This window comes from Drosophila subpulchrella, chromosome X (assembly GCF_014743375.2).
Source record: "Drosophila subpulchrella strain 33 F10 #4 breed RU33 chromosome X, RU_Dsub_v1.1 Primary Assembly, whole genome shotgun sequence".
Classification (NCBI taxonomy): domain Eukaryota; kingdom Metazoa; phylum Arthropoda; class Insecta; order Diptera; family Drosophilidae; genus Drosophila; species Drosophila subpulchrella.
The window spans coordinates 10479412-10501351 of NC_050613.1; the positions used below are offsets into that span (position 1 = coordinate 10479412).

Here is a 21940-nt window from a genome sequence, read left to right on the forward strand (position 1 = left end):
TTCTTTTTGTCCCACATTTCTTTCCCACTCATTGGGATTTCTGGGTAAACATGAAAATTGTTTAATTGCGATTGCCTGGTGTGGGGCCAAAAGGGTTAAGAGGGGCTGATTATGGGGCTGATGGACGGTCGCATTGTTTACTTTTTTAGCCAGGTACTCTCACCCTGATTACAAATTGAATTAAGACTAACAATAGAGTTGAAATGAAAATTAAATGGCTCATTGTTTATTTACCTTATGGGTATGTTTTAATTTTCAGCTTAAAATTTAAACTAATATTTTGAATGGTGAAAGAGGATAAGTATCCAGTTCTATTGAATACAAGGCATTTGTAATGTTTTTTAAGAAATTTAAAATATATTATATGTATATTTTCCATTCAGATTTGCATCTGTAAAAAAAATCTTTGCATACTTTCTGGCGATTAACAGTGGATATAATAAAGGTTAAGTAAAATCACTCTGCTGATTGCAATAATAACCCGATCGTTATGAAATTTGGTATATTAACAGAAATTGAGAAAAGAAAAGGAATTCGAGTAATACATCTTTTAAATTGTGCCTGCCCCAAGAAGTGAAACTCTCTTAAAAATATATAAATTGAATATAACAAACCGGAACTGAAAATCATTTTTGTTAACAGAATTCAATTGAGCTCCACTTGACATGCGATGAGCTGACGACAATCATCATCTCAGGGTCATGTTCTTGTTGAATTCGTTTAAGTTTTATATTTTTTTTGTAGTGTCTCAGGTGTGCATTGTCTCACGTTTGTTTGCTTATTTGCGCGCTTGATTTCCGCCCCCCACACATACACTGCTATTTCTTTGTGACGACTTCAAATTGCAATTAGCTACAGAATCCCAATCCCACCTGCCACGCTTCCTAAGAAATCATTTAAAAAATCACTTTATTTTATGTTGTTTAGGTGTTGCGTGCAGGGTTTCGCTTGGCCTAACAACAAGTACGATCTTTTCGAGATTAGCAACAGATCCAAACGAATGGAGGAAATGGAAACACTCTATATGCTCGAAATGGAACAAAATGGAAAACTAAAATGTTGCATTTGACTAATTAATTCTGTTAGATTTTAATCATATATTCTGGGTTTATGGAACAAAACCACAAAAGTGTGGATCTTTAAGTTTGGGCAATTCTTCAAGCCACAGAGAATGCGTGTGTTTTGCGGATCCTGCATATGTACATAATTTATATCGAATGATTTGGCATTAGGAACTATCTGCGCATATCCAATTAGAAGAGTCTAGCGGTAAATCGCTGGAGAATCTGAAGAATCGACAACGGCACCCAAGAAATCAAGCATTCCGATGCCGAAGAACGGCACAAACCGATTCTTCACTCTATCTTTCTTCTCTTCGCTTCTTTTTTTTTGTTATTAGATAATGCCCTTTGAGATGGGGAAAAACTGGAGAAAATTCTACAAGTGCAACGGTGAAAGGCAGTGCGAGAAAAAAATAGTATGTTCAGGTGAACAAAAAGCAGAAGAACACGGAACAGCAAACAAAAACAGAAATATGAAGAGGAAAACAAAACAAAACAAGAGAACAAATGCAGCTGCAACTGCAACCGATAAAGAACGAACAAAAGCGGAAAACGGTGATGATGAATAAGTGGGCGTGGCACTTGTCATGCTAAAAAATAATCATTGCGAAATTAGCAACATGAGTATATGGGTATACGAATTTTAGAGGTCTTTGGAATGGTAAGCCTCAGATCACAGGTAAATTGCCCAAATAATTGGAAGTACATAAACAGGGAAATCAAAAAGCTTATGATATGTCAAATTTATATATTTAAAGCTGTAGGTAAAACTACTTTATAAATAGATGCCCCTTTTAGGTACTGAATGTCCGACCTTAGTTCAATTGTTTATTGAACAACAACCCCCTTCGATAACCAAATCAAAGCCATTTGCTTTGAAATTACTGTGCACTTTGTTTGCGAGAATGCCTGAATCAATTATTCCGATTAAACTCGTTAGGCTAAATGAATACAGGTCGAATTAAAATACACCTACGGATGCCAGTTGAAAACATGGGTATGTCAGTGCCCGGCGTTCGAGCCGAATAATGGAATAATCGGAATTCACTGCCACCGCATTAGATGGACGACTGAGCCTCCGCATTCCTGTGGCCACTGAGGTCGACCCACCTCATCCCATGCCATCTCATCTCATCCCATACCCGTCCACCCAAAGCCATATAGCCATGTCCGTATCCGTGTGCATCCCGATCCGCGTCCCCATTGTGGTCACATCCTTGGCGATGGTACACCTGGCAAAATTTTCTTATTTCATATTTATTAGAACATGAAGTTGTTATTATTTATCCAAGTTCTGAACTGAAAAACCAATCACTTCTAATGTAAAGACCTACTATAATAAATGTTTCATTTAGAAAACTATATTTAACTTAAATTTTTTTTATATTTGAATATATTTTTTAATTAGAAAAGGTTGGTATTTATTTACTACTGAGAACTGTAGATTGAATATTCGTTTAACAAGTTTTTATTTTCAGACGTAAAATGCGCAAAATGTTTTATTTGTTTTAAGACAGTATTGGTACTTTCAGTTAGGATTTGTGTGTTATACATTTTCTATTTATACAACTGATTCGTTCTTAAGGAAATAGTAATGTATTTTCCTCAGTGTACTATCATCTCAATGCAATTCCATGGCCAAGTTGGAAAACAATTTCGGCTCTCCCCTCGTTATTGCCATCTCCCTTCTGTTGGCTCTCCCTCTCGCTCGCTCGCCAGAGGCAATGACTTTTACACATCGCAGCACATGGCCATCTCGTACCTTTGAAGCCCCCATCCCCCCTCCCCCTTCCTACCCATCTCCACCTCCTTCCGAACGCCCCCTCACCCCCCTCATCGCCGCCCAGCGCATCTGAGCGCGCTCAATTGTATCGCTTCAGCTTCACATTCAGTCGACGATGGCCGCGTGTAAAACTTAAAGACTTACTCACACAATTGAGTCAGCAGGTACACTGGTATATATGTAAGTGCTCATCAAAATTAAAAAAAATATTTGTTTAAAGACTGATTATGTTGATTATATAAGTTTGTTACCAGGCTATTATGCACAGTGTGAAAATATTGTATAAATCAATACTAATTTAAAATACTTAAGCTCAATTTTGCAGTATCAAGAGGACGTTGAAACGTGCAGTTTTTAAATTGAACTCACAAAAGACTATAAAGGTACTTAAAAGACTTTAATTAAAAACATGAGCTGTACAGTTAAAGTAAATTTTATTAAAATATTAAATATTTTGTTGACAAAAAAGTGAGACCAGGCTTGCGGTATTTTCAGAGTGACTATGCTCCTAATGCATTCAGTTCTTAGTCATTTTAATTGATTTCTAATTTTTTTCCAGTGTTCTTTTGGAGCCAAGAAACTTGCCTTACCGGATTTCGGATGCTGCTCTCCCTCTCTCTCTTTCTCTTTCCCAATCGCAGGCCATCCCGCTTGCACCTGCAGGCGATCCCATAGACGAACATTGAAAACTTTGGCTTTAGTTTTTAGTTTTAGGTTTTTTTCAGCTTCGCACCTCTCTTCCTCTGCCGGCAAACTCCTATTGATTTCGCTTTGAACAACAAATTCATTGCTTTGGAATGTATTTGGTGTTTTCAGAGCTTTTTTTTTTCCTTTTCCTTTACATTTTTTTTTTGTTTTTTTTCTGATTTTGTGTTTTGTATTTGGTTTGTGTGTTAGCCGCCGTTGCAAACTGGAAATTCTTCGAGGTCCGTTGGAGTTGACCCAAAAATAAAAGCGGTTTCGGGGAGACTGCAACTGATTGCCGCCTTATCAGTGGTGTAAAGGGGGAGGGGGGTGGAATGGGGAAGGGGGTTGCGTATACGCCCCTTGGAATGCGGCACAGTGCAGCCAAAACTGTAACTCAATTGGCTGCGGATTCTGCAATGTGTGTGCGCTCGAAATGGGTCAGCATCTGATTGATTTAGTATCCGCACAATAATGTTGCTTTTGTGCAGTAATTTCAGTTTACTTTCAACCAGTAATTGGATTTTCCTGAGTGCCACTTATGTAGGATACATTGGACCTCGGCCATGGTTTAGAAAATTATGTATTTATTTCTTCAATTTTTATAATTTATACTTATTGATTTTGCTTTCTAGATCATGTTCAAAAATAAAATTTTATAAAAATCACATGGCTTGGGATTTAAATAGGTCAGCAGTTGATTTATGCAGCACACGAATAGCAATTAAATTGTATTGCATAAATTAAGCAGAGACTTAACTCGTTTTCAAACAGAAATTGAAATTTTTAATTAAGTAGTTGGGTTAATGATAGAGCTGTTTTATAGGCAATACTGTTTTTTCTAAAATAAAATAAATAAATAGAATAAAGATTCCAAGTTTGTTCTGTTTGAGTTGGGAACTCTTTTAGTTCTCGTTGAGAACTTTCCCGGCAACCCGTTTATTTGCATCTTAAGATCGGTTTAAGTGCTGCCGTCTTAATGAGTGCATAATGAATGTAACTTTTGGTATGTGGGTCCCATAAAATGTGTATTTTTTCGCCACTTTATGTATATTTTTATTATTTTTTTTTTGACAGTTGATTTCCACTTTCGACAAAACTTGTTTCGTTTTGAGGTTAGTTTTCTTTGCTGTCTGTTTGGCTGTGTTGTTTGTGTGTTGTGTTGTGTGTTGTGTCGTGTTGTGTGTGTTGTTGTTTCTTGTTTAGCCGCTTTTTATGGCAACAACAACACGTGGCCCACAACGCAGGCCAAACTGTAAGCAGCTTTTATTTCTATAGCCCATCTCCCTTGCTCTGGCAGCCTTTAGAATCGCCGTGTCTCGCTCTCTCATTGTCTATTTTGCAGTAATTTCCAGTTGGCTGAATTCGGTGGGAGGTAAAAAAAAAAAAACAGAAAAAAGTTGAGGAGGCTGCAAAAAGAGAGAGCAAGACACATGGGGGGGGGGGGGGGGAGGTGGAAAGAGACAGCGAGAGCGGGTCTTATAACTCCCACCATTTCCATTTCCAAATGCTTTTTGTTGCCCACTTTGATGGTCCATGGGGGATTTCGTATCTGTATCTACATGTGTCGGCCCTCCAACTATATTTGCCCTCACTTTTTGCACTCTCACGCCCACAAAACGCAAAAAAACGAGCAGAAAATAGTGGAAAAATCGCAAAAAGGCGAGTATAACAAGAGCAAACACCGCACTCATCGCCGTGTTAATGGGTTAAACTGAAGTTTTGCCCATAATAATGAGGCGACAAAAAACTTTCCGTGATTCGAAACGGAATTATTTAGCCGGTGCTTTGCGGATACAGTCGAACATCCAGAGCCTAAACTTCCTCTGCATTGGTTTTGCTGCCTAGAATTTACACCCAGCAAGTGGTATTACGTGCTAATGTCATTCATGGAACTGATTTCGATTTGAATTACATTTCTTCTACAGATGCTTGCGACTAGCTTTAATTTTCCATAAATTGGCTTAAAGTTTCATATAAATTTGCTTAAGAATCGCTTAAGAATTGCTTTTTATTTGTATTAGATTTGTCTATCCTATAATAAATATATTTTTGATATAATCAAATCAACTCATTTCTCTAAGCTTTGTGGCATATCGTAAACAAATATTTATTAAATTCAACACAAGGCAATACACATATTTAGTTTCTGTGATAAAATTGATTTATTTAAATAAAGTTAAATAAAATCAATTGCAAAAGGCTGGCAATTGCCCAGTTAGAATCGGTTTCTGTTACAAATAAACCAGACAAATTGTTCACATGTCGAGAAAAATCTTTAAAAAACTATTTGCAAACATTCCCTGTTTACACAGACAGAAAACACACTTGAAAACATTTTAAGCACAAAAAAAAATGTGATATTTATCATAACTAAGCATAAGTAATTGAGTTTATAAATGAATTCCTGTTAAAAATATATTTCAACTAATAACAGACATACATAAAGAAATTGTAGCAACATTTTCAATATTTATAATTGAAATAGATATTAAATCATCAAAAAAATATTAGTAATATATATAAGAATTGATGTATATATTTCAAAGTCACAAAAATCTTGTTAAGCAAAATTGGTCCATAGCTATCTAACTTTTTTTTCAGTGTAGACCGAGTCATGCAGGTTCGACTGTAGTAACCGTGGGTACATACTCTCAGATATTTCTGTGGCTGTATCTGTATCTGTGTTTGAGTATCTGTGGCCAGGTACGCCAAACTAAACACTAACAATGTTGATTCATGACTCTGCCATAGATAGTTTGCCCAGTTTAAGAGCCACTGGCCACTCACCCTGCTGCGCTGCTGCTCTTTCTGCTGCCGCTCTGCTTTTTCTGCAGCGGCTGCTGCTGCTGCTTTTGCTGCTTTTGCTGCTGCTGCTGCTGCACCACAATAAAACAACAACAAATCAAATTTGTTACACCGAAAAAAAAGACGATACAAAACGAAACGAAGCGATGGCGAACCACGTACCAAAAACGAGACGCCAACGCGTGCGCGCACTTCCAAAACAAAAGGCGGAAAACCGAAATCCGAAAATCGAAAAAAGTAACAACGAACGCAAACCGCCGGAGAGAACGAGACGGAGAATGGCTGGGCGGTACGGTCAAAGCGGCGACACTGCGGCGCTGACGCTACGGAAACGTCGACGGTCGCCTCGCAACTGACGCGGCTCCATTGCCAAGCGGCCGGAGAGGCCCCAAAAACCCAGCCAGAGAGAGAGAGGGAGAGTGTGCGACATCGAAAGAGCGGGAGAATGGGGGACTGGAAGACTGGGGCTGACACTGAGAAGACTGAAGAACTGTAGACTCGGAGAGAGAAGACTCGAGAGCGCCAGAAGCTCCACTGACCGCAAAGTCAATTGCAAAACACAAATGCCAAACAAGTAAGGCTATCTGGAAGAATTACGACCCCAAGTTACCTGGTACTAACTTATCAAAGGTTCTGATACAAAAGGTGGTATAGAACTCAAATCTTCTGGTCCCCTTAAAAAGTTTCAAATATAGTGGTTTTTCAAATTCCGGAAAGTAATCCATTAAGTATTACATATATATGGGAATAAATAATATATATTAGCCAGTTACCTGATCATTATACCAATTAATTATACAATGAACCCTAAAAAAGCTGTGCTAATGAAATAGGATAGACCGAAAATCTTAGCTTAAAAAATAAAATATCAACGTTGGATTAAAAATATATAACAAATTATATACAGTTAAGTGTTACAAAAACAAATGCAAAACAAGTAATACAACCCGAAGCTTCTCTATGTTATTGTCAGATAGAATCAAAAATTCTAATATACCCCAAACTCCAACGACTCTAGGGTATACAAATACAAATGCCAAAAAAGCAAGAGAGAGGTAAAGAGAGCGCGATCGAGTTAGACAGTTATTAAATGAAATGCGAGAGCAGAGCTCCCAATCAGACAGTTAACTTCAACTTGTTGTTTTAACTGGGCTGCAGTGACTCTAAAACCGCGCAGGTGATCGTGTGATTAGAGGCTTTGGAGCCACTATGATTAGGTTTATTACCGGCTATTAGTAGATTAGCAGTGAGTGTCAAACTTTCGAGCCCATGGCAACTTATGCATTTCCTTTGGCAACATCAATACTTTACAATATATCGTAAGGAAATGTTGGAAATTCAATTAATAAGTTTGATGAAATCTTAATTATAGTTTCCCAATGATTTGATTTAAAACCCTTAAGGACCCTATATATTATAAGAAAAGTCTCAAACTTACCCAGTCGTGAATCATTCTTCTTTCGCACACGCAGACAAATGGTGCAGGATTTGATGCACTGCAGGAAAAATGTGCAGATCGAAAAGAAGAAATATATGGAAATTAGTTCGAGATGGTTAGGATGGACCGCATTTATCTAAAGGACTTAGCATCCGTACGTCGTGTATGTGGCGAATGACCTCCGTGCGCGATATATTCTCCAGGGTCAGGCCATTGACCTCGAGTATCTCATCGCCCACTTCCAGATTATCGCGATCGGGCGGTGAGCCGTATAGTTTAATTTTACCCTCCACATTCTCGACGAGTATGATGACATAGCCCGATAGTTCGACAACTTGTTGCTGCAATGACAAAGGATAAAAGGATAATTTAATACTAGTACCACACGTCGTAGATTAATACAAAATAATGGCATACAATAATAATTTTCCCATTAAATATTAAAAAAGACATATTATTGCTTATGTTTATGAAAGTACCATGTCACTATGTCACAAAAATTATAAAATTGTAATAATTACTTCTTCTACGCCACAGGGCGTATGCTTAACAATATAAAATAAAACTGTTTTGGTTGGTATACTGCAAGTACTGGTCAGAATGAGGAGTGTCATACCTCGTTGAGCTCGTAATTTAATATTCAATTTAATGGCATTTAAAACAGTGAATTATTTAATTATTTAAATTGGACAAAATATAAATTTTCCTAAAAGTGATGAGGATCGTTTGTATTGGTAGCAAGCTGTTCAAAACAGTCGGTCTTTTTGCTGTACGCCTTGATTTGGCTAAACAACGAAACCGCAGATAAAATGAGTACTTTTGACAAAAATTGTAATCCCACTTTTCCGCCATAAAAAATCAGTGTTTTGGATGTTATAACAAAAATATGGGTCCGAATGAGGAGTGTCATACCTCGTTGGACTCGTAGTTTAATTTCCAATCCATTGGCATTCAAACCTGGAAATGTTTGATTTTGGCCATTTTTCGCAAAAAAACATGAAGTAACCCTTTACAAAAAATGCAAGAATTGGTCAAAAAATAAATGTTCCTTAAAGTGATGCGGATCGTTAGCATTGGTAGCAAGCTGCTCAAAACAGTCGGTCTTTTTGCTGTACGCCTTGATTTGTCAAAACTACGATTGAAAACCCGCAGGTAAAAGGAGTATTTTTGACTAAAACCTCAATCCCATTTTTCCGCCATAAAAAATCAGTGTTTTGGATGCCATAACAAAAATAAAGGTCCAAATGGAAAATGTCATACCTCGTTGTACTCGTAGTTTAATTTCCTATCCATTGGCATTCAAACCTGGAAATGTTTGATTTTAGCCATTTTTCGCAAAAAAACATGATGTAACCCCTTACAAATAATGCGAAAATTGGAAAAAAAATAAATTTTCCTAAAAGTGATGGGGATCGTTAGCATTGGTAGCAAGCTGTCCAAAACAGTCGGTCTTTGTGTAGTACGTTTTGATTTGGCTAAACTACGATTGAAAAACCGCAGAGAAAACGAGTATTTTTCAATAATTTCCCGCTCTTAAACATGTTCAAAATTTTTAATGCCAAACTATTTAATTTGTAATTAGTTTAATGATTATTTTCACTTAACCGAGGCATAACGATACTTGCTTTTATGGCAATATGTAGCCCCTTGTAAAATTTTAAATTATCACATCCTCTTTGCACCACACGGCGTATGCTTAATGCCAAACGATTCCCTTCGCTCACAAAATATTTACATAGTCTTTCGCAAATGTCTCGCATAAATTCATTTTCATAAATGCTGCCTAAATAGCAAGAACAACTTATTTATGCTGCGGGCTGTGGGTGGCTGTACTACTAAATAAAATTAAAAAAAATAAAACAAAAAAATCAAATTAATTACACAAAAGGATGAAGGACAAAGGGAAAACACAGCAGCAGCCAGCCTGGAAGAGCAAACAATCCAACTTCAGTTCAAATACTCACACTTCTGCGAGTGTGGGAAGTTTTGGCCATTATTGCTTGGGCTGGCTCGTTATGTTAATTACAACAAATTATGCTCATGCGGCAATGGCGGGGGTTCTGCTTTCCCCTTTCTCCTTTCTCCGTTCGCCAAGCTTCCAGCTCCAAGCTTCTAGCTCCTAGCTCCTAACAACCCAAGCAAGCCCACATATCCTTGAAAATGCCACCACCCCATCGAGAACCGCCCACGCCCTCAAGCGTGTAATCAGTAGGCAGCAGGCCATTCGGTGGGTGGTTATACATAGGTGGTGCTGCCAACAGTTTGAGAGTCACCCTGGCTATAAGGTCCATTCGAATGCCATTAATGCGTTCAGAGAAAGTTCGGCAAGCCCTGTAATTTTATCTAAAAAATAAATAACACTTTTAAAAATAGTAATCAAAAACTGTAAGTAATTCATAAAAGGGTGAGTGGTTCTAGATAAGTGGTATTGCCAGCAGTTTGGCAGTCACCCTCGATATAAGGTCCATTCAAAAGCCATTATTGCTTTCAGAGAAAGCTTGGCCAGCGCTGAACTACCAACTGAATAATGAAAACAATTTTGAAATTAAAAACAAAAAATTGTAAGAGATTCATAAAATGATTTGCCTAGTTATTTTCCTAAGCCTAAAGAAATTTGTTCAATTTGTGCCAAGAAGATAATCTTTGTGTGTTGTGGTAGAAAATACGAAAATAAAATTGTAGTTCCTAGAATCAAGTCAATTTAAGTGTCATTTAGAGACGACAGGCAACATTCCCAAGCTAATAAATTTTATAACAGTCAGCCTGAAAATAAGGTCCATTCAAAAGCCATTAGTCCGTTCAGAGAAAGTTTGGCAACCATTGAACTACCATCTCTAAATAACGAATGCATTTACAAATTATTTAACAAAACCTAAGGACTGCAAAATTCTGGAAATATATGCAGAGTGTTCTATGAAAATTAAAATTGTTTGCTCAGGCATTTTCTTAAGCCAAGTAAAAATAGTTCAATTTTTTTTCCCAGAAAAATATCCTTTTGTTTTGTGGTCAAAAGTACAAGAATACGGTTGTAAAAATAGCAGTTTAAGTGGCACTTAGTGACGACAGGCCACATTCCTAAGCTTATAAATTTTTAAAAATTCCCTCAGTGGCGCCTCTCACCTTCCACAAAATTCTCGGAATAATTCATTTGCTGTCCCATTTAATTCGGGCAGCTTGGGCAGAATGCATCCACAGCTATTTAAATATGCTCTAAGTTCATTTCACACAAAAATCCGAAATGGAAGCGACACAAAGAGAGCAGCAACAATACCAATAGCAATAACAATGGCAACAACGATGCAAGCCACAAAATACAAACCGAAAATTGGCAAAAAGCACTTGAGAAACATTTAAACCTGTGCCCCCGAACCAGAGAAATACAAAAACAAAAACAAAAATACCCGACACGACAAACTGACTGTTGAGATAAATATAAATATACAGAAAAAAAAGATATTTGTATAGAGAAAAGAACGTTGAGCTCTGCAAAAGAGTGCCTAATTACAAAACAAAAGTAAAAAGTAAATGAAAAAAGAAATAATTCGACTTTATTGGGTCACAAAAGTGAATAAGCAGGCGTTGGTGTGGGCGTGGCAATGTGGCAGAAACAACCATTGTTGCAAGCGCAGGTCGACAATAGAAATGGCAACCGCAGCAGCAGACAGAGAAATAAAATAGTAGGTAGGTTTTAATGAATTAAATGTTTTCGTAATTATCATTTTCTGTTATAAGAGGGTTAATAGCATATCATCATAAGTAGTTTTCCAACACTTATTGTGAAAATCACTTAGTAAACTAGTGTTATACCATTTTTATAAGCTAAACACATGAAGTACACTCTAATTGTATTTCTTTAAAAAAAATGCTTGTTAAATAGAGACGGTTTTCCAACACTTTTTACTAATGAATCTTTGAATGTTTACCAACACTTGTTTAATATTTTAAAGCAGTGTTTGGCAATGACATTTTGTTTTACATTTGTGTGAGTATTTCCACGGGCAGCTTATTGATGTGAGTGTGCGGACCGCTGTTGTACACTGTTTGTGTGGCGGCATAGAACCAGCAGAGGTATTCAATATGCCCTCTTAATGAAAAACTGCCGACCGCTGCCTTAAAGAAAAGTAGTAAGAAAACCTTTAATATAACATCCTTTAGTCTTCTGAAATCTTTAAGTAACCACCCCTCGATTTCTCGCAGTGCAACAGGAACAGCAAACGGGCAACGGGCAAAACACTCGACTGGAAGTGAACTCGAGTTGAGCTGGCAAACGGCCAAAAAGGACACACAAAGGCGGAATGTCCTAGGCCAGGTGCTAAAAGGGCCAAAAGCATCCGCACACAAAGCGGCGAATAAACAGGAAGACAACTCGTCGCTGCAGCTGGTGGGCCAAACGGGCCAAAATGCCAGGAGTGGGCGCGAATGGCAATGGCAAATGACAGGAATATCCACTGCTCCAGCCTCATATTTCACGCCTCTTTCGTGTTCGCGTCACTCCTCTGGCTTTTAAATAAACACATATATTTTCTGCGGATTAACGTGGCAAAAAGTCGGGGGCCAATTGATGAACCGCCACCGTTTGCCAGGACGCGATGGCAAAAAAGAGCAGAAAAGCAGAAAAAAGCTGGAAAAACAGTGTTACGAGGCAAATGGGGAAAAGCAGGAGGAAAAGAACGAAAACCAAACCTAAGCTGCATAATTATTGGCGCTTCAACGCCGGATGCAGCAGACATTACACATAAAGGCAGCCCGTCTAAGTACACCAGCGGTCGGAAATATAGTAACGATATTTAGGTTAAAAAAAAGAACAATGTTTGACAAAGTTTTTTTTCTTTAGAGGAAGCACCTAAAATCTCAAGTATTTTAATTGTATCCAAAAGTATGATGTAAAATATGATACCATGTACTTATTACCTACTTTTTGATTTTCCAACCTGCTTTATGAAGTTTTAAAGAGATTAAAACATTTGTTTAATATTAAAAGCTATTAAAACATTCCTAAAAGATGCAAATAAATGAAAAAACATTTAGAATTCTTAGTAAAATAGAGAATATATGTTGTTTTTTTGGGAAATGATTTTCCTTTACCATTAATACTACCATCTAGCTTTTGTTTACTATATGTTTAGGGCTGCATGAAGTTGAAAGCTGGTTGAAGGAAACTGACGAGGGCAACTGGCGACATAGACAAACTGGGGCACTTGAGCGGCAGCAACAGCAGCTGTGGCAGTACCCCTGGAACCACCCCCCCCCTTTCTTGCACCCCCAACAAGGCCCCCGCACCCCCTCTCACCAACACTTTGTCGCACTCGAATGAAAAATGACAGCAATTACGCTTAAATTATGCGTTTGTTTTCATATGAGCGTCCTTGTCAGTTGTTCTTGTTGTTGTACTTGAAGCTCATTTCACACATAGACACATGGCAAGTACAACACACACACATATACACATATATACATACATATACAAAGTCTAGGCGACAAGTTTTTCCCAGCCCCTTTCCTTTTCATCTCCTTGCGTCCCATCTTTCATTCTGTCGTTCATTGTCTCTGCTTTTCACTTTTTTTTTTTTTTTTTTGCCTGGGAAATGCCCTGAAAACTGCACCGAAATTCACTGAAGCGTGATTCGATGGCAAAATATATATGAATTGAATGAGTTACAAACTTTGGGAAAAAGAAAAACTGATTTCCCGATAGCATACCTTTCTGGGTTGATTGAACTAAAGGAATGTAGGAGTCAAGACAAGGCAAAGCAAGGACAACATAAACAACTTCTTGAGATGTTTTTCAACACTAATTGAAATTATAAGTTTATAGCAATACAGTTCCTATAGAACTAGATTAAATATTCAAAGCCGAGTTAACAATTTCAGTAAATTGTTTGCTTTGGCATATGAATATTTAGAGTAGACATATATTAATTGACATCCCTAGTTAGTTTACCAACACTGCTTGTTGTAAATACCAAAGTTGGTGGGGGCTTACAAATACTTAAGCATTTTTTTAATGTAAAAAAGTAGTATACAACATATATACAACATTTATTTAAATTAAATTCGGTCGTTTACCAACACTAACACTAAGAATTACATTTGATAAGTTTATCAACACTGCTAATTTGGCAATACTGGTTATCTTTAGCTTACATAACAATGTTTTCTATACCATGTTGAGCAAAACTACCAAGAAACCAGCGCATAAATTAAATCGTTTACCAACACTTATCCCTCTAAGAAGAGCATTCCGAATTCCATGTGATCTTGCTTAATTCTTCATTCGCTCCGCTTCTTTGCGCTTGACTGCTAATGACAAAGCCAAGTACAAAACCAGAAACGAAAAAGCAAAAAAAGCTGGAAAAACGTGGAAAGAAAACAGAGACCAGAGAAGGATGCGCCACCGAAAAGGGAAGAAAGCCGGAGCTTAGGGGGTGGAGAAAGGCAGAAAGGCGAGAACAAGAACAAAGCACTTGACTTGTCATTTTTGACATATAAATGGCGAAACAAATCTTTGGATATTGTTTTAAATGATGCACACACACACATATATATCTATGTGTGTGTGTTTTTACATACCTACACAAACAGCTAATAAGTGTTGGAAAAGGGGGTGGCATATTTTTCGTGAAGGATGTGAAGACGGCTTGAATGAATATTCCGTTTTCTTGGGTTGGGGATTTCTCCCAATGGGGTTATGGTTATGCAACAAAGTAACACAAATGATACGCACAATTGTGGCTATTGTTAATGTTAATATTGTTGTTCTTGTTGCCTGGTTAAAGCTGTATATTTTCAAGCATATGTCTTAGGATGGAGGAGTCCTTTTGGGGATTCGTGGATTGGGAAGGGAGGGTTTGAGGTTGGTTTATTTGCAGGGTATAGAGTGGTCCAGCACATGCGCAATTGCAGGCACCGCAATCAGACACTCACCAACACACACGCATGTGCGTTTCTTTATGGACCACCCTCAACCACCCCACCCCCCCCCCCCCTCCACCCACTCACGCTTTTTTCCTCCTTTTTTTTGCGGCTCTGAATTAAAGGCAATACAAGAACATCAACAAAAAAGGACACACACACGCCACTTAATGAAGCAAAATGTTTCATACTTTTCATTCTTCAGCATCATTTCACAACCACACCCCCCACTAATAGGAGAATCCCATTGCCATTGGCCATCATATGATGAAAGTTATTTGAAAATTTCATGGCAATTCATGTAAAAAACTTTCTTTGACAGCCGCAGAAAGTAGCTGGCAGCAAGAATATGGGCGAAAGTAGCATACATTTTACGACCGCAGAGGCAAACTGAATGATGGACCACGCGGCGTATGCGTTATGCAGGGATTTTAATACCAATGTCATCATTCAAACGTTCCCCTTACTTGGCCAACTTTAAAACTTAACGCAATATTCAGATTTCATTCCATTTAATTTAAGACAATACCAGTGGAATAAAGGGTTAAAGAACAAAAATCAGAATTTAATTAAATCAAGTGCCCAGCCTTAGGAAGGAAAAACGCCTTTGAACTGGGTTGTACCTAGAATAGAAATTCTGGGAAAAACAATTCAATGGGAGTGTAAATTAAAAGCTGAAAAAATGAGTTCTCTGCAGGGGAGAGAAACTAATCAAATGAGAAAAACAAGATAAAACACATTCAAAGGGGAGAACAAACTGCATTATTAAAGAAAGGGGAATTAATTTCCTTTGAAAACGAACGCAAGCTTAAAGTCAACATTTTAAATCCTACGCACAGATTCGGTTGTTGTTTTCCACTTTTTCCACAGAAAACATGACGTAAGTAAACACCTATTAAAAGCTGTATTTTTCAGGAAATTCTCAGAAAGGCAGCTTAACGGGAAATGCATTAACCAAGAATCAACTTCACGGAAAAGCAAACATCATATGAAAATCTATTTTTAAATATTAAATGGTGGGAAATGGCTTTTAAAATATTTTATTTATAGAAGTTCATGAAAAAAGGGAGGTGTTATATACGAAATGTAAAAATAATTACTGCGAATATATATGAGTTCCATAAAAATAGGATTTCCATTAAAAGTGAAGCCGAAAAAGGGACACAATTTAAACAGGATCTGAATCTTCTGGGACTGAAACAAGTGAGGCCTGTAACCAAGGACCCACACAGGTGTGCTGGCCATTTCACTCCTTCCATTTACCATTATCTTTGCACTTAGCAAACGGCCAGCAATGAAATTCCTTTCTGAAAAAAAGCTTTGCCTACTTTTTTGGGCCTCCCAAAGTGCCAACTGAACACGGCGGAAATATGTGAAAAACAAGGACGCAGGGGGAAAGGACTCTCGACCAATGGACGATGACGATGACAGTAATGAAACACGGAGATTTTCAACTGCATTTTTTCCCCGAAAACAACGGCACCCACACAGTCGAGCAAGAAAAGGACCTCTTTTCCAGGAGCAAATATCAACTTGAAAATGCGTCAGGCAATTCTGAAAATCGAGACCTACAATTGCCCACTGCACCAGCTACACAGAGACTTTAATCTACTAGTTTCTATTCCTAAACATATGAAAATATTATTGTAAATTCAAATAAGAATAATTTTCATTTAAATTAGTTGAAGGTTAAACAAATTTATATATATTGCAAAAGCATTGAATACAATTGTATAATGTATAGTATGTAAATACGAAAAAGAACTATTATATATACTTATATAAATTACAGATTAGATTTCATTTAGGAAATTTTTAGGGACCCTTTTTAAATTTGAACTTGGATAATACAGTATGTGTTTTCATTAAGTTCAAAACTTAAGCTCTTCATATAAGTATAATGTATAATACTACGTCAAGGTAATATTTAAGTTTAAGTTTAGATAAAAAATAAATAAAATGATATAGTAACAACGAGGAATACCTTCTTATAATAAAGGTTTGTTCAATTTTATATTTAGAAATATTAGATAGGATTTCTTTTAGGGCGTTTTCATGGATCCCTCCTAAAAGGGGAACTTGGATAATACAACTAAATATAATAAATAATTATACTATTTATAGTACAAATAAATTAAATGTTATGGTAAAAACATGGAACACTTTCTTATAACACATGTACAATAATCTATTTAGAAATAACAGGTAGGATCTCTTTTGGGACCTTTTTAAGGATCCCTATTAAATTAGTACCTGAACAAAGCATGTCTTTTTTAAGCTTATAATATCAGCTGTTTAAATAAATATTTAAATATAAACAGCATTTAATTTTTTGTTCTTTACTCTCCAACTGCACCTGTGTGCGTGCTTGTGTACACATGTGCGTTTGCATGCCCGCAAGTGTCTGTGTGTAATAGCCCAAAACGGCAATGTTTAATTAAAAACGATAAAGGACACAACGCCAGCAATGGGCAATGCAAATAAGAGAGTGAATGAAAAGGGCGCGAGGGGGGGGGGTGGCTCATGGGTGGTGCTGTCAAGGGGGGGGGGGGTCTCAAAGGGGGCTCTCTGCATTCATCAGATGTCGCTCGATTGACAAGCAGCGGATGCAGCAGTGTACCCCAGTTACATTTATGGTCCCCAGGACCCCCTCTACAACCCCCTCTACAACCCCCCCCCCCCCCCCTTCCACACGTTTTCTTAGCCACCCACGCACACGCCAAACAAATTGAAAGCGGAAATGTGCACCCCCCGCCGTGTTGCCCCGCCGCCGCCCATGTGGCCAGCATGAGGAAGCGAACTGACAAATAAAATTTCACTCCAACTGAAAGCCATTTTTGCCATTTTTGCCATTGGGAATTCGAAATTCGAAATGCACGAATACGAATACGAATCTTGGCTCAGATCGTACTGCGTGGCTACGTTTGAGGGTTATGATGACAGGCGGATGGGGCCAATATTTATAATTGCAGTCAATAAACATTGCATAATTGTAATGGCCATCGGTTCGGGGCCGAGGTAGAGGCCAATTCAATTTGATCCTGGGCCTGGGACAAATAAGGATACAAAGGAAAGCCATGTAAATTTGCCGGGCACACAGGCAATATGGCATATTTAATGCCAGAAAACATGTTACGCAACATAATTTACTCGAATTGACATTTACCAATGAAACCTTTTAACAAATTAAATATTAAGTATTTTACTGTGTTCATTGTCAAGGGCCCCACATTTAAGATTATTATAATTATCGTTATTGTATGCTGTCTGTCTGGTAAGGTAGATTTAAAACATTGGCTTGTTTCGCAATTGAATTGATAAAGTTATGGATTTGGATAAGCAGTTTCTAAAAGACAATGACGACTTAAAAACCTATTAAAACATTTTAAAAATGTACACGAGAATTTAAACAATACAATAGAATATAATAATATTTTCATTGGGAATACCATTTTAAGGACGACCTTAGCCTTTAGACTTAAAATGGTAAACCCAATTAGTAATTAAGTTAATATTATGGTCTTTCGAAATGCTTTTTGGCTTTCTTATCTGATAAAGAACTATAGGTACTCTAAAGATAATATAATGTGTCTTATAATGATAAAATAAACATAAATGCATTTTAATGTAGTACCCATATAAGAAATAACATAAATACATTTTAATGTAGCAACCTATATAAGGAAGGGAACACAACTTATAGAGAAATCATCAAAATTCATATTTATACTTTTAAATGAAGCTGGAACTCAACCCAGAAATGTAATAAATGCCTGGAATTTTCCTTAATAATTTCTTCCAGTTTTTATTTTATTTTCGTATATAATATATATTTTATATATATTTTATATATATTTTCGAGTGCACTCACCTTGCCCTGGGACGAGGAGATCGTTGAGGCCGACGGCGTGCCCGAGGATTGTGCGCTTAAGTTGGAGCGGCTGCTGTTCGCTTGCATCGCGCAAGGCAGGGGCGCCACTTCAACGGGGGCTCCAGTTCCCCCTTATCCGGATCCTGTTCCTGTTTTTCTACCTCAGCACCAAGTCCAATTCCAACTGGCATCAAAGTCTCGGCCGTTGCACCTGTTGGCTGCTTCTGGCAATGGGAGGTGGATAAGGACTCGGATTCGGATTTGGATTCAGATTTGGATTCGGTATCGGATGTGGAGACGGAGTTGCAGACGGAACACAAGCCCAGAACTCACTGATGCTCATTGCTACTGCAGTCGAAGAGCCTCAGAGCGAAAGCATATCGTCTTGGGATTACACCTAAATATAACAGATTATCGTTGATTTTTGTTTAGCGCTCTAAGTCGAATAGTTTCGCGGTAAGACTTGATGTTCTGAAAGGAAAAAATATAAAAGTTGTTAATTTGGTTAATACAAATAAAATATCAAAGGGTTTCTTTGAAAAATATAATGTGGTATTAAGAGATTCTCTAGTGATTTTGAATCTTTATAATTTTAAAAACCTTATTTCCGTTAGTAATATAAATAATTCGATTTATTTCTGGCTTGTTGTTTGTCTTAAAAATATTTTTTGTTTGTCAACTAAATTAAAAATCTGTAGTATTTACATAGATTACTAATGGCTTTTCTTTTTCAGGGTATTTGTACTTCAATTATTCATTTTTTCTGCTAGACTTTGTCTACAATAAAATTCTTCCTCTTCCTCTTACTGAAGACCGGCAGCGCAGTCGCCGCGCAGTCGCCGCGCAGCAGCAGCGCTAACAGTAATGCCCAAAAATAGGGCTAGGTCATCCACATCGTGCAACCACCCACTCCCAAAAATAAAAAGAATAAATAAATACACAGAGATAAATTTCATAATATGTAACAAAAGCTTAAGAAGGCTGTTTATTTAAGCCGGCTTAAAATGGTTATGATGAAGAAACTGTTTTTTTACCATTCGAAAACTATAGAAGGTATGAAGAGAACCTCATATATCTTTGCTTTTTAGAAAAAGTCTTAAAAGTTTCTTTAAAATAATACTATCTTATTCTTAAGATTATAAAAATCAAATATTAAATCTCCTAAGTTTTGATACCTTTTAGAAATTTATCTAAAACTATGCTGTGAAAAATGCCACAATTTCGTTTGGAATTTATTCTTAAGATCATGGTTCCATTGTGGCCTACAATTAAAAGAGTTTTCAAACCTCTAAAGATATAAGCAGCAATTCCTATAATAAAACTAATTGCATACTTTTATTTCAATATGCTAGGGATTGAAAATGATTTGAATTAAATGCGACCGTTCTCCCTGTGTAAACTACAATGAATGTTTTGCATGGACAAGGACAAAGGCGATGCAGAACAGAAGCATACTTTGGATGGCCAAAAAGGATGCTGCAGTCACGCCCATCGAGAAAGGGGCGACAGCATTTCCATGCCAAGGGCAGCTTGGAGCACCCCATTACCAGCAGCCAAAATCCCCCCTTAAACCGCCCACAACCCCCGGGTTTTTGCCACTTTCGCAGCGTTTTTTGGATCCCAAGCCCAAGCACATTTTGCGGCGCAGACATAACCTCAACTTCTTGCGCGCTGCTTACCACGCTGCCGGCGTCGCAGTAGGCGTCGCGGTTACCAGCGGCAGCGGCAGTGGCAGAGGCAGCCATTTTAGAGGCCAGGCAACAGCTTTACATGGATTTATGTCTATATATATGTATATATGTGTGTGTATATATGTGTATGTGTATGTGTTTGTCTTTGTATGCGAGTGTGTGTGTGTGTGTGTGTGTGTGGAGGCAGCCATCCGATTTCCCCCGATTTTTCTTTTGGCAAAGGCGAAAATAGTGTCAAGGAAACTATTGAGAGACGGTAAAGAAATTAAATAATAGATTAAATAAGCCGTCAGTCAGCGAGATTTAAGTCTTTCTAATTTTAGACTTGAATATTATAGTTATCCAGCGGATAACTGCAGGTATTTCATATCAGTTGGTTCAAAATCCAACAATTTCTGAAGTTAGGAACCCTGTTTAATATTTAAATCAAATAAGTTCTTTTTAAAGAACTATTTAGGTATATTAAGCAGGTTCTAAGATTTTCTTTCTCTTTTACTAAAAAATAACAAATATTCTCATTTATATTAAATGTAAATATTAGAAATCATATTAGTACCTTGACTTACCTCAGATTTATTCAGTTTTAAGCTGTAGTTTGATAATTTCTCTTTGCTTGATTAGTGATTATTTATTTATATTAATAAATTTGATTACTCGATCTATTTTGGCTTTTTGTTGTGCGTTTCGTTTGCCTTAAAACTAACTATTTAATTTCTATATTTCGTGTTTAATTTTTGTATTTCTTGTGCGCTTGGGACGCTTTTTGCATCATCGGCTGTTTTACATTTTTGCCTTGGCTTTTTTTTATTTTTACTCTTTTTTTTTTTTGATTTAGCCAGGGATTAAAGAACGGCAAAAAAAAGTTACCAAAAAAACAACAAGAAAATAGCGACACACACACGCGCGCAAAATCTCACCCACACGCGTACACACACACACGCACACACACTGACAAACGCGCACGCGGTGGAGAAAAAAAAATATTGAGAATTTTTTTTGGGACAGCGGCAAAAATATTTTTGTGCGTAAGATATTGTATATTTTTTTTCGTATTGAGGTTCTTCTACATTATATTTGGGGTATTGAGAAGGGCGTTTTATTTAAAAAATTTTCAATACGGTTTTCGAGTTAAGAGTTATATTTTTTGACAGTTCCTATTGTGTGTGATTAGTAGCGTTTGCCGTATTTTTAGCCCGTTCCGGAGGATTTATTACGTGCAGTCCGCCCGTGCGCTGCGCACGCCCGCGTCTGCCGCCGATTTGGAATTGCCACGACGTTGCGTTGAAATGTTGCGCGTAACTGAGTGGCCCAGCCTCTGCTGGGGCTTCTGCTTCTGCCACTGCCACTGCCACAGCCTCAGCCGCCTCGGATGCGGATGCTCTCCTCTCCGCTCCTCTCCTCTCCTCTCCGGACGAAGCGAAGCCCAGCGGTACACAGGTCCTGGCCCGTAGTGTCCTGCGCCGCTCTGTTCCAGGCTCCGGATCCGGCTCCGGCAAAGGCTGCGACTACGACTACGGCTGCAGATATAGCGCTATATCAGGCATCAGCCCGGTTTGGTTCGGCTCAGATGCCAACAAAAACGAATGCCGAGGCACAGTGGGCCATTTCATTGCTTTTTTATCAATAAACTCGAGTTAGCCCCAAATTTCTAATTAGTTTTTATCTCTTCCTAACTCTTTAAATATTTTGTAT

At 37.6% G+C, this 21940-nt stretch overlaps 1 protein-coding gene across 6 annotated transcripts in view; it reads right to left on the reverse strand.

Annotated features, from left to right (window-relative positions):
- LOC119558285 (MAGUK p55 subfamily member 5) overlaps positions 1-21721 on the reverse strand; it is a 67387-nt gene extending 45666 nt beyond the window's left edge. Inside the window, exons 1-4 of one of the 6 annotated variants that reach the window (XM_037871661.1) lie at positions 20815-21721; positions 18558-19028; positions 7933-8115; positions 7775-7832 (exon numbers count right to left, since the gene is read on the reverse strand). In XM_037871661.1, the coding sequence (XP_037727589.1) occupies positions 7775-7832; positions 7933-8115; positions 18558-18644 (328 nt within the window). In that variant the 5' untranslated portion in view covers positions 18645-19028; positions 20815-21721. The remainder of the gene's footprint in view (positions 1-7774; positions 7833-7932; positions 8116-18557; positions 19029-20814) is intronic. The other 5 variants (XM_037871662.1, XM_037871664.1, XM_037871665.1 and 2 more) reach the window with 5 other exon arrangements.
- Between the last annotated feature and the right edge of the window lie 219 nt (positions 21722-21940).